General features: G+C 46.6%; 1 protein-coding gene and 1 non-coding gene across 2 annotated transcripts in view; both read left to right on the plus strand.

The window, feature by feature from the left end:
• The window catches only part of LOC107111863 (sialoadhesin-like), a 59,844-nt gene that overhangs the window by 26,157 nt on the left and 20,258 nt on the right, over window positions 1–13,429 (plus strand). Inside the window, exons 2-6 of the mRNA XM_015412909.1 lie at window positions 8,598–8,864; window positions 9,707–9,812; window positions 9,904–10,013; window positions 10,359–10,610; window positions 12,715–13,026. Of these exons, the coding sequence (XP_015268395.1) occupies window positions 8,598–8,864; window positions 9,707–9,812; window positions 9,904–10,013; window positions 10,359–10,610; window positions 12,715–13,026 (1,047 nt within the window). The remainder of the gene's footprint in view (window positions 1–8,597; window positions 8,865–9,706; window positions 9,813–9,903; window positions 10,014–10,358; window positions 10,611–12,714; window positions 13,027–13,429) is intronic.
• Window positions 8,342–8,413, plus strand: TRNAA-GGC. Its single transcript has one exon. It is a non-coding gene; the product is annotated as a tRNA-Ala (tRNA).

The following is a 13,429-nucleotide window of genomic DNA, read 5'->3' on the forward strand; positions in this document are numbered from 1 at the left end:
TGTACCAGCCTTCTGAAAACCAAAACAGTGAGAGAATATTCAAAGAAAGTGTACTAAAGTATTTGGGGAAAACACTGGAACAAAAGCCTCTCAACATAAAGACTTAAGTCACTGTGAATAGCTTAAGAAACTCTCATTAACCTGATACATAAGAACTAAAGTCTGTGCATGTACTGGTTTTACCTCAGAAATTTCAACTTCTGATTTCACCTGACCTTCTCCCTCTGTGTTAAATAAAACATTTTGCTATTTTTGAATTTCAAAATGTTTTGAGTGCCATTTAAGTAGTTTAAGTTAAAGGGTGATCCTGACCCTTCCTTCAGGTTCCTGGGTTGAGCCAACAGCCAAAATATCATACTGTGACAGGGTAGGACAGCCAGAGTTTTTCATGAAAGAAGAAAACACATTACTAGGGTGGCTCAGTGAGTAAAGAGAAAGAAAAATGGAGGGAAAATCTTGTCTCTGAGGGTGGGAAGTGGTCGGGGCCATCATTGTAGCTTAGAACAATTTGACCAAACTTAGGCCAAGTTCAGACTGGCAGTTTGAAGCGGGAGGGAGTCATGGCAAAAAAGAGCCAGAACAAACTGTTCCTGGATTTCCCGTTCACACTGCAGCGACTTATGTGGGAGCATACTGGGAGGAGGCGCAAGAGAGTGTTCACACTGTTGGCCTGGAGGCACAGCTGTAAGGCATGGCTTTCTTTTTGGCATTCTAGAGATAGAAACCAGAATCTCACCTCAGACACAGTCACTCCTAAACTATAGAAGGAAGTTCTTTTTCACCTCTCTTAGCTCTGAGCTTTCTCAAGCTTTTAGGCTCTTAGCCATTTTTGCATACTAAGGAGGAGGGAAGACTCACACACAGGCTGTCCACTCTTGGTACATGGAAAGTTGTGTGCATCTTTTAATCTTCCAGAAGATATATCAATTGCTTTTTGTGCTTGCATAGACATTGACATCTAATGACTGCAAGAAATAGTCACAAGATTAACTAGGTTCATGTGTGGCTACCAAGGGCATATAGACATCTAAGTAGTAAGTCTCAAATAAAAAATCTCAAACGTATTTCCCCCCTTTCCCCATGTATATTTTGACAATTTGTGGTAATAGCAGCAAAATACAGGATGTGGGGTAGGTCAGCGCCAAAAAACCCCCAATCTGTAATCATGCAGAAGTATACATCTGGATTTGTTCAGCTGCATCTAAACAGCTTTCTGATCATGATAGCAGCATATCAAGTATCTCAGCAGCAGCTGAACTACTACCATAAAAGAAAGCTAAAGCAAACTTTGAAGAGAACATTTCAGATGCCTTGTTGAAAGCTAATTGTTAAGTGTCTTTAACCTTTTATTACAATATCAATTACAAGAGGATGAAACTAGTACTATATGATCTGGGGCATGTTCATCTGTTGCTATAGAATTCTGAAATGGGTTCCAGTGGAGGTTGGGACTTCTACCTTCATACTTTATTTATGAGAACCTGTATGGCAATATTATTTCTGAAGGCTTTGTATTGCCGTCTGTACAGATTGTGGCTTATTTTTATGATGTTGCTTGTATTGATGATGATGTTGATTTACTGTTGATATAAGGACCTTGAGACTGCTGTGTGGGAACTAGCAGTTTAAATAAGTAAGCAAGCAAATAGGTAAGTAAATAAATAAACTACAAATGATGCATGGTTGCCACTCAGAGAAACAGCCTTGCATCTTCTTCTCCCCCCCCCCATAACATCTAATCATATAGAAGATGTGACATCATTGTACTATGAGTATACCTTCCTGTGTAGGGTTGCCAGTGCTCCACTAGTATTCCATGGGAAATAGGGGGGTGGAGACTCATGTGAATGGTGTCCAATGACACCACATCATCATATCTGCATAACTGGAAGTGATGTCATTGCATTGCTGGATACTCTAAAAATGTTAAGTGTATCAGGCAACACAGTGATGTCACTTCCAGTTACACAGCCAGAAATTATTATGTAGTATTGCCGGAGGCCCATCCTTTTCTCCTGCCAGTTCACTCATTGCTGATGAGAAATGGGTGTGTTTTTGGGGGGGCTTGCCGGCAAATGGCACCCCTATTCTCTGCTGTTTGTGGGGGACAAGTAAACAGTGGTGATAAGCTTGGGATCACCAAACATTGCCAGGGAGAGTGGCAGCGACAGATCCTCTTGCACTGCCATCCTAAGCACCCTTCAACGGCCTTTAGAAGAGTGTAACATCTGCTTAGGATGGCATTGTTAACATCTCAGCCTCGGCTCTCAGCATCTGTGTGATCACTATCTATATGACCACTATCACTTAGAATATTTTTGTGGTCCCTGGAAAGATGGTGTGTTGTTGTTTTTTTCATTTTTAAAACAAACAGCAAACACACAGTGACAAGAGTGAAAAATATCAACAGGAAGCCAGTTTGCTGTTACAGGAAATCACAAGGACAGCTGGCCTTTATTATCATATTAGCACAAAGAACAAATACTCTTTCATCTCCTTAAACATCCACAAAGACAAGCACAGGATGATTCCCGCAAATAATTCTTTTAAAAAAATCCCCAGCCAAATGAATTCAGAATGCCACACGCACAAAATTTTTGTGATCAGAATATCTTATGCAGATGAAAACACGGAATGCTTCCAAAAGATGATGTCTGCAGAATGTATTGATGGTAGAGATGCTACCAACAGGGATGGTTCTCAATTTCTTACCTTTGAAAGATTTCAGCCACAAATCCATGCTTTGATTTTGCTTCATCCATGTTTGGTTGGGTTGGGTTGGGTTTGGTTTGGCTGTTTGTTTCTCTGTCTGCCTGTCTGTCTGGCCTCTCTCTCCCAGCAGTTTCAGCTTTTGGTTCTTTTCCTCTTTTGTTTGGCTTTTATCCCTCCTGAAGCTCTAAGCACCTACCCAGAATCTTCTGATCTCTGCAGTAATGCATAACATACAAGCAACCGGCTACGGCAGCTGCCAAACATCTCTGTGCCTTTAATACCCATTTGTAAGTGGGCTGTGTTTTCTGGTAACTGCCCCATATGGCATCCAGCTCTCATCCAGATTCAGGTCCCCCGTTTTTCAGTCCATCCACCCTCCTTTTGCTCATGGTGACTTCTGGCAACCCCTAGTGGGGCTCAGACATTTCAGAGAGGTGGTTTGAGTGGCCTGCCTCTGCTTCCGGCCTCTGGTATTCCTTGGAGGTAGCCCTTCCAGGTACTTGCCAGAGTCAGCCCTGCTTAGCTTTCGAGATCTGGTGAGATTGGGCTTGTATGGGCTATGCAGGTCAGGTCCCTTCATCCCTTCTTCTGATCCCTCTGAAACTGCATTTTTGTTACTCAGGAATTGTATTTATTTTATTTATTTATTTTTGGATTTATATCCCGCCCTCCCCGAAGGCTCAGTTTCCCTCCCAGTCACTGGTCATAAGCAAGGAGCTAACTTTTTGTTGTTGTTGTTGGGTACTTTGGCTGTTTGTGAACAGCTTAAGCTTTTTGGTGAGTTACTTCCCACATATTCAAATAGCACAAGGCAATTGGCAGCATTTCAGGCATGTGTGTTCTTGCATAGCCCAATGGGAGTTGTAGTTCCTTCCTGTCATCAATCCTTTGTTTTCTTTAAATGAATGAAACTAATTATGAAGCATTCTTCACCTGCAATCACAACAGAAAATTCAGAATGGCAGTGTGGTGAAGGATATTGTTTCAAAATAACAAAAAAAAATTGGGAGCATTGTACATTTAATCACACCCAGGATTAAATACTTGAATACTTTGGAGGCCAATTTTGTACCCTAGGATAGATACTCCTATTGCCTGACAACTGGTTGGAAATTTAATCTTGGCAGAAATTTTTTGAGAGATCACCAGCTTTTAATCATGATCAAAATCCAACCCAAACGCTCTTTTAGAAAGCTCCTGAAAAATGGCTCATTGACTTTTATTCATAGAATCTGTAAAAACAATCCACTTGAATATAGTGAGATTTCTCTTTGCTCTGTGTATGTGTATGTGTGTGCGTGGGGTTGCACTTTATATAATAAATTAAACATAGGATGAAATGCAAAAAGGTTACATTGAGATATATAATATTTGAAGGTTTAATTCATTTTTCTAGTGTATAAGACACAAGGCTATTAAATTTTTAAAGCAGCGATCTTCTGAAGTCCCTTCTTTATGAGGGCTTTCTTCATAAAGATAAATGGGTTCCTTGCCAAATCAAATGCAGATTTGAAACAAATTAAGTTAATGTTCAACAGTACAAGGTAGAATGGATAGGCAAACTGTTTTATTTTGCATTGTAATAACCATATACACCTAAATCAATAGCTGTGGAAGGAGGGACACAATCTCTGGCAATAATATCACGTAACTGCGGGAAATGAAATATAGAGGGATTGGGGGGTGGAAGCGTGGGGAAAGCAGGCTAGAAAAAGAAAGGATATGTATTGGAATAATGACATTTCATTAAAAAGGGAAAAGGAAACGATTGAATATAAGTCCATACCAGTAAATTCTATTTCTTATAATAACATGAGATGAGTTAAAGTTGGCCAGCTATGGTGATAAAGCATTCTTCTGAGTTCTTTCTTTACCGCGGTGCTGTAATTTTATGTTAAAAGGTACTTCTTGAAATGCAAAAGAGCTAATGCATGTATTGGAGGAGTTTTCTGTTCTCTCCTCATGTAACTGCACTCTTAAATGTTATAGCAGTGATATAACTGTGAACTAGGTTCAGGATACCGTTTTCATGGGATAATGGGAATGATGCTAGATGACCACTGAAGACTTAGAGCAGAGATGCTACCCCATTTTAAAAACTGAAAATCCCCGTTTTGTGATCCTTTCTCATGTGTGAATTGAGCTTTCTATTCCACATGCCAGATTTCCCCCATTAAATTTACAAAAATATGTATTTTTGCCTCCGCTGTGTAAATGGAGTAAAAATGGTATTTAACTGGCATATAATGTATAGATGGCATACAGTTAGTGTAAATGTTCCAAAAAAGAAATACACTCTGGCCCCGGTTATATGGGCCGGAAAATGTGGGTGGGGGGGAGCGTGGCTGTTTGCCCCGGAGGAAAATAACACACAGTTGCGCGATCAGACATCCCTTCGAGGTCCTGTGGTTAGGGGGCAGGTGCCGATCACATGATGATCCTGCAGTGTGGCAAAGAAGCGGTGCGGCGCGATCACACCAGCAATCGCTAGGCGCCGCTTCCGTGGCAAACAGGATGGATTTTTTTTTAACTGAAATTTGTGCAGACGCATGACTGAGCAATCATATTTGCACATCCGAAGGCAGGTGGTGGGCTTACCGGAGAGGGTGACAGACGCTCCCAGACCCCAACAGAGCTCCGAGGCATAGCCAATGGAGGGGGAGGTGGGGCCCCTCATCACAGTCGCTCTAACCGCCTGTGCGACAGTGGCCATAGCGACCCTCGAGAGGCGGCAAGCCTGGCTACAGTGGGAGGGGGCCTCTTTGTGTGCATGCGCTGTTGAACGCTTGTGCGCATCCTGTGGAGACTTGAAAAAAACACCTGTTTGTGACGGGACATGGGCGGGCGCCGGATGCCACGGGATTCCACCGGAAACGCAATCAGGCGCCCACCCTTGCCCCGCGCTTTCCGGAAACTAGTACCTCGGAGGTACTAGTTTTTTACCCTGCATCTTTGGCGGGAAGCCTCGGGTTCAGCACGGAAGCTCTACGCTTCCCAGATGTGGTGGTGTGATCGCACCCGGAAAATCCGCCTATCTTCCGTCTCTGTAGCATGGCTAATGTTCCGTGTGACCGCAGCCTTACAATACCATGAAAAAATATGAACCAAAAAAAAAGCGCCATAGCAATAATTAACAACAACAAAAACCCAACAGGCATCTTCAGGTATATCTAATTCAGAGTGCTTTAGTGACAGGGTGGGAATGAAAGTAATATGGTATCGCCCAGTCTCGTCAGATCTCCATAGCTAAGCAGGGTTGATGCTTGGAAGGGAGACCACCAAGGAAAATTCTACAGAGGAAGGCCATGGCAAACCACCTCTGCATTTCACTTGCTTTGAAAGCTGCTTGCTGCTGTGATGTGGATAGTCCAGGCAAGACCAATCTCATCAGATCTCGGAAGCTAAGGAGGGCTGACCCTGGTAAGTACTTGAATGGGAGACCTCCAAAGAACACCAGGGCCAGAAGGCAGAAGGCATCAAGCCATTTCTCTGACCATCCTCCATGCCCCAGTAGGAGTCACCAGACTTCCAGGCACCAGCCCACACTAGACTTGCCAGCCTCCAGGTGGGGCCTGGAGATCTCCCGCTTTTACAACTGATCTCCAGCTGACAGAGATCAGCTCCACTGGAGAAAATGGCTGCTTTGAAGGGTGGACTCTATGGCATTGTACCATGCTGAGGCCCCTCCCCTCCCCAAACCCCACCCTCTACTGGATCCACCCCCAAAGTTTCCAGGTATTTTACAACCCAGACCTGGCAACCCTAGCACATACACGCACACACAAATGCAGAGAAAGAGAGAGATCGAGAGAGAGAGAGATGCTTGCTGGGGTTTCTGTAAGTCACTTGAGACTTGATGGTATGTACATACATAGTGAGAGGTGAGGATTCAAAGGCCACAGGTTCTGGTGCTTGGTTATGCCATCCATTGTAACCTCAGCAAGTTCCTTCAACACATGTTGCAAAAGTGCCATCGAAACATAAGATCTGGAGAACCTTAGGCACACATGAAATGGACATCCTTAGGTGCAAACACAAATATTTCCAGATCCAGGTCAAAGGGCTTGTCATGACCTGCTCTGGCCAGCTTAGCGAATATGACTCAGAGATCTCAGGGGAGGAGACTGAGGAGCCAAGGTTGATGGCTGGGGAGAACCGGAGGGACCAGGGAGGGACCAGCACTATAGAGGGGCCTGCCGAGGATGTAACAGCAGCACCAGAGGCAACCCTGCCACAACCTGCAAGGGAAACCTCTTCACCAGCCACTAAGTTAGCTGCTAGGCCTCTGCCAGACAGGCCTTGAACCTGGGCCTGTGGCCCCTCAGGCCCTTCTCCCACTTTGCAGGAACAGCAGTGGTGGAAGGCCCAGGCTGAGGTGGCACAAAGGAGATGAAGTGCCAGACTGGCTGCACACAACCTCCGTGTAAGTCTAGAGCAGAGTAATGGGGATAGTACTGCTTTGCAGGATCCTGGCCAAAGCACAGGGCAGCCTCAGGAACCCCAGCACCTGTCAGTAGTCCAGCTGGGCCCAATTACCTCTCAGGCTACTTAAACTGAGCCTTGGGAAGCCACTTGACCTGCTAGGCACAAGCATTGTGCCTGGCAACCTGCAGGAGACTTGGGTTGGAATCTTTTTTTATGATGGGTTCATGGGTTTTATGGATATTTGTCTCTGCTATATGGATACCTGCAGGGATGAGTTATGTATGCCAAAAATTAGGTTCAGTATTTCTTAGTTGTCCAGAGAACGGTTACCCCTTTTCCAGATGCAGAGAGTATCAAGTAGTAGTTTAATTCAGTTTCAGTTTAGGTTATTGTAATTAGCCATTGGCCTTTACAAGATTACAAAATATAAATTGTGAACAAACTATAGGTTAATATCAGAATGTACAAAAGTACTAGAAGTCAATAACAAAATATGACAAATTTAATACAGTAGCCTGAATAATGCCCCTTCCCGTTGCCACCTTGGAACATATGCAGCAAGGGCAAATAATGAAACTTTATAAGAGACATATGCATCAATGTCAGATAACAAAAATGGAATTTTATCCTCAACTGGGTAAGCACTAAGACCAGATAAAATACCTGCTAAAAATTTAGCCTTCAGACAGTGGGCAAAAGAGGATCTAGTGAGGTAAATCCTCAAGTTCATGGGTGTCACAAATACATAGACAGTGGACCAATGGAGTTTGATTGAATCGGCCCTCCAAAATTGCTGTTGGCATTGATTGAAACCGTAGAGAGGTAAAAGATGCTTTAAGTATATGTTTCGGGATACTGACTAAGTATGGAGTTCTAGTATGGCCCGCTTTAATTGCTTTGTACCATGGTGCCGCTTTTGATTTTAGTATCAAAGAGCAGTCTCGCCGAGCGTCAAAGTCATAAATCCAGTTTCTAACTTGGGATTTATCGACTGATGTTCCCAAAAGATCATCGAGAATAGAGTATCTTGAACATATGACCTATTACTAGTACCTCCTTCAGGGGAGGGGCTGTGGCTCAGTAGAAGAGCCTCTGCTTGGCATGCAGAAGGTCCCAGGTTCAATCCCCGGCATCTCCAGTTAAAAGGACCAGGTGGTAGGTGGCGTGAAAGACCTCCGCCTGAGACCCTGGAGAGCTGTAAAGAGGGGCTGTGGCTCAGTGGAAGAGCATCTGCTTGGCACGCAGAAGGTCCCGGGTTCAATCCCCGGCATCTCCAATTAAAAGGACCTGGCGGGAGGTGATGAAAAAGACCTCCGCCTGAGACCCTGGAGAGTCACTGCCAGTCTGAGTAGACAATACTGGCGTTGATGCACCAAGGGTCTCATTCAGTATAAGGCAACTTCAAGTGTGTTCATGTGTGTTCCAGTAGCTGCCTGATGTCCCTGGGTCTTTTCTTCCAGCGGCACGAGTTTTGGCCTCGCCATCGCCAGAGTTGCTGGAGGGAGAGGCCGCCACTCTCACCTGCGATGTGCTTGGAAGTGTGCCGGGTGACGGTGCCACCTTCTCTTGGTACAAGAACTCCAGGCGCATCCCGAACAACAACTCCAGCACACTCGCTTTCCTGCAAATCACCAGCAGGGATGCCGGCTCCTACCACTGCAAGGCCCACACTAGCGAGGAGACCAGCCCGAGCGCCTCCTCCCCACCTCTCAGCGTCACCGTCTTCTGTAAGTGGTGCTTTGCCCTCTCACCACCACTTCCTGCAGCAGAGTGCCTCGCCACCAAGTGGATGAATAAATGAACGAATGAATGAACAAATGAACAAACGATCAAATGAATGAACGAATGAGAGAATGAAACTTCCAGCTTCCCCAATGCTGGGCTCTCTGTGTTTCACACAGACCCCTCCCCACACACACACACACAAAAGCCTCAGCTGAATGAATGAATGAACAAACAAACGAATGAATGAATTAATGAATGACACTTCCAACTCCCCCTGATGCTGGACTCTGTCTGCTCCACACAGATCGCCCCATGGAAGCCTCAGCTGCATGAATGAATGAATGAATGAATGAATGAATGAATGAACAAACAAACGAATGAATGAATGAATGAATGAACGAACGAACAAATGAATGAACAAATGAATGAGAGAATAAAATTTCCAACTTCCCCAATGCTGGGCTCTCTGTGCTCCACACAGATCCCCCACACACACACAAAAGCCTCAGCTGAATGAACAAATGAATGAATGAATGAATCAAAGAATGAATGAATGAATGAATGAATGAATGACACTTCCAACTCCCCTTGATGCTGGACTCTGTCTGCTCCACACAGATCTCCCCATGGAAGCCTCAGCTGCATGAATGAATGAATGAATGAATGAATGAATGAATGAACGAATGAATGAACGAACAAATAAATGAATGAATTTATTTATTTACTATTTTGATTTATAGTCCTCCCTCCCCACAATGAATGAACGAACGAAAAAATAAATGAACAAATGAATTAATGAAATATTCCACTTCCCCTAATGCTGGGTTCTCTCTGCCCCACACAGACTCGCCGCGGAAGCCCCAGCTGACTTCCTTCCTGCAGACGCAGGGTGGCCCAGTGGCTGTCCTCCAGTGCACCGTTGACAGTGTGCCCCAATCCCTCCTGGACATGTACGTACAAGGGAGACGAGCTCTTGGCCTCCAGCAGTGATTCCCACATGGCTCCCGGCCAACGGCTCAGCGTTTCCGCTTCGTACAACAGCTTGAAGGTGGAGATCCGGGATGTGGTGATGGAAGACGAAGGGGGCTACACGTGCTGGGCCAGCAACCTCTACGGGAACAGCAGCGTCTCTATCAGGTTCACTGCAGAGGGTGAGTTGCCTCAGGGCTTCGATCTCGTGGCCCTTCCTTACACACCCAGGGGAATGCTGATCACCGCTTCGGTGTAGTGGTCAGGAGCGCGGACTCTAATCTGGGAGAACTGGGCTTGATTCCCCACTCCTTCACATGCTGCCAGCTGGGAGATCTTGGGTCTCACGAGTTCTCTCAGAGCTGTTCTCTCAAGGGGAGCTCTGGAAAGAGCTCTCTCAGCACCACCTACCTCACGGGGTGTCTGTTGTGGGGAGGGGAGGGAAAGGAGAGTCTAAGCTGCTTGGAGACTCCAGGCCTGCCAGGAACAGGCCTCTCTCAGCATGTCTCTCTCCCCTGTTTGCTTAGCGGCACGGATCTGGATCTCCCCTCCAGATGTTCTCGAAGGGGACTCCGCGAACCTGACCTGCGCCATCGACAGTGGTGCAGCTGGAGACCCACACTACACCTGGTACAAGGACCACAGGTGGTACGCAGAGGGGCCCTCCCGGGCACTGTCCCTTCCCAAGGTCACTGTGGCCGACGCAGGGACCTATTACTGTGCAGTGGAGACATCCGAACGGGTGCGGAACTCCTCCCTGGGCACCCTGAACGTGCTTTGTAAGTCCTGGGGCGTGGCTCCGTTGTTTGTTGGTGATGCCTGTGTTATATAAATAGATTCCCAGTCACAAAAAGAAGTCAAAATGAGGAGGAAGGCTCACTGTGTTTTAATTGCAATCAGGACACCTGAAAACAGTTATTTCTAGGTTACTAATGGAGCTGCGGTGGCTCAAGTGAGACGCTGAACTGCAGACTGGCAGGTAGATAGTTTGGCAGCTGGAGAAGTCAAAATGAGGAGGAAGGCTCACTGTGTTTTAATTGCAATCAAGACACCTGAAAACAGTTATTTCTAGGTTACTAATGGAGCTGCGGTGACTCAAGTGGTTAAGACGCTGAACTGCAGGCTGTGGAAGGTCGGTCGTTCGGCAGTTCGAGACCCGAGTGTGCCGCGTGACGGAGTGAGCTCCCATCTCTGGTTCCAGCTCCTGCCAACCTAGCAGTTCGAAAGCAAGAAATTGCAAGTAGATCAATAGGTACCACTTCAGTGGGAAGGTAACAGTGTTCCGTGCGCCTTGGTGTTTAGTCATGCCGGCCACATTGTGGGGAGGGCGGGGTATAAATTGAATTAAATAAATAAATAATAAATAAATTAATTAATTAATAAACATGTATTTTGCAGCTTTGAGAATGATAGGAGTACTCCGTCCATGAATGTTAGCTGCACAATGTTTCTTTTGTAGCCCTGGCAAAAAGCATCCATACAACTATTAAGGAGGCTGTCCCCCTTTTTGGAAGCCCTCCTGCAAGGAGAAGCAGGTTTATAATTCTAGAAACTCCCGTTGGGCCTTGACTTTTAAAATACTGATGCAAAATTGCCTGGTAGTTAGCAATCTGCATGTACTGTATGTTATTGCTTATTGAATGTAATGAATATTTATACCTGAGTAGGATGAAATAATGATACACTGTGCACTTTACTAAATGATGACCATAAATAGAACACATTAGTTTGTTAAAAGGTTTTTGCAGTGTATATTTATTTGTTACTAGACCCATCAGGGGCATGGCAGCCCAGCTTCATGCCTATTGCTTGGGGAGTCAGCGTGGAGGTTTTGAACTCCAAGTTGTACTGGGGTCAGCTGACAGGTCAGGTGACCTGAGTATCTGGGAGGGTTGGCTGCCAACGACAGGCTGGGAAATCGCTGGAGATCTGCGGCCAGCAAGTCTGAGCGAGCATTAGCCAGCTAAGCTGGGTTGGGTTACTTCAATGGGACCTTCCCCATCCTGGAGATCCGGTGTGATTCCAGATCTCCAGACACCACCTGGAAATCGGCAAGCTTGTTTAGAAGTTGTGTCCAGTGTTCCCTCTAAGCTGAGTCAGTGTGAGCCGGGGCACAGTTTTTGAGCCTCCGGCTCACACATTTTTGTCTCCGCTCAGGAAGGATGGGGCTCCAGAGCAAACTAATTGATGCAGCAGCCAAAGCGCTCGCTCACAACTTTAATGTCAGGAGCTCACCAAGTAGAATTTTTGCTCACTCCGCAGCTTAGAGGGAACATTGGTTGCCATCCTCCCTGTGGTGCCTGGAGATCTCCCAAAATTCCAACTGATCTTCGGACCAGTGTTCCCTCTAAGCTGAGTTCGTGTGAGCTAGCTCGCAGTTTTTAAGCCTCCGGCTCATGCATTTTTGTCTCAGCTGAGGAAGGAGGGCTCCAGAGCAAAGTAATTTATGCAGCAGCCAAATCGCTGGCTCACAGCTTTAATGCCAGGAGCTCACAAAGTAGAATTTTTGCTCACAAGACACCGCAGCTCATAGGGAGCATTGGTTGCCATCCTCCCTGTGGTGCCTGGAGATCTCCCAGAATTCCAACTTATCTTCGGACCAGGGTTCCCTCTAAGCTGAGTTCGTGTGAGCTAGCTCACAGTTTTTAAGCCTCCGGCTCATGCATTTTTGTCTCAGCTCAGGAAGGAGGGCTCCAGAGCAAACTAATTTATGCAGCAGCCAAATCGCTCGCTCACAGCTTTAATGCCAGGAGGTCACAAAGTAGAATTTTTGCTCATAAGACTCCACAGCTTAGAGGGAGCATTGGTTGCGTCCTGTCTGTGGTCTGTTGCACAGGTCGGCCACAAGAGGTTCTGCTCACTTCTCTCTTTCCTTTCCGGAAGACCCACCTAGGAACGTCCAAGCGGTGTCCTTCCTGGAGGCACAGGATGGGCAGCTGGCCATCCTGGTGTGCTCCGTCGACAGCAACCCCCCGTCGGAAGTGTCGCTCCGCCAAGGCGATGAGGTCCTGGCCTCCACCGGCTTTTCCCGAGGCCACGGAGTGCTCCCTGACCCCCGGATGAGGGTGGCTTCCTCTCCCAACTCCTTGAGACTGGAGATCAAAGAGGTCCGCTTGGATGATGAAGGGCGCTATGAGTGTCTCGCGAGCAATGGCATCGGCATGGCGAAGGCCTCCCTGGACCTGGCAGTGGAGAGTGAGTGTCAAGGCGCATCACCCGGACTTTCGAACCTCGGTTGGCACTTCTGCTGTGGGTGGTTTGGGCTTGTGTTGCTCAGGTTGGCAACTCTGGGTTGGGACATTCCTGGAGATTTGGGGTGGAGCTCTGGGGAGGCCAGGATTTGGGGAGGGGGAGGACCTCAGCAGGCCATAGAATCCGCCATACCAAGCAGCCGTTTTCTCCAGGGGAACAGATTTCTGGAGTCTGGAGATCAGTCATAATTCCAGAGACAAGAATATAAAATAAGCCCTGCTGGGTCAGACCAGTGAGGGTCCATCTAGTCCAGTATCTCGTGTCACACAGTGGCCGACCAGTCCCTCTGGAGGGCCAGCAACAGGGCAGAGAGGCCGAGGCCTTCCCCTGATGGGAACCTCAGAAG

This window comes from Gekko japonicus, unplaced genomic scaffold, assembly GCF_001447785.1.
Source record: "Gekko japonicus isolate JY-2015 unplaced genomic scaffold, Gekko_japonicus_V1.1 scaffold1583, whole genome shotgun sequence".
NCBI classification, from domain to species: Eukaryota; Metazoa; Chordata; class Lepidosauria; order Squamata; family Gekkonidae; genus Gekko; species Gekko japonicus.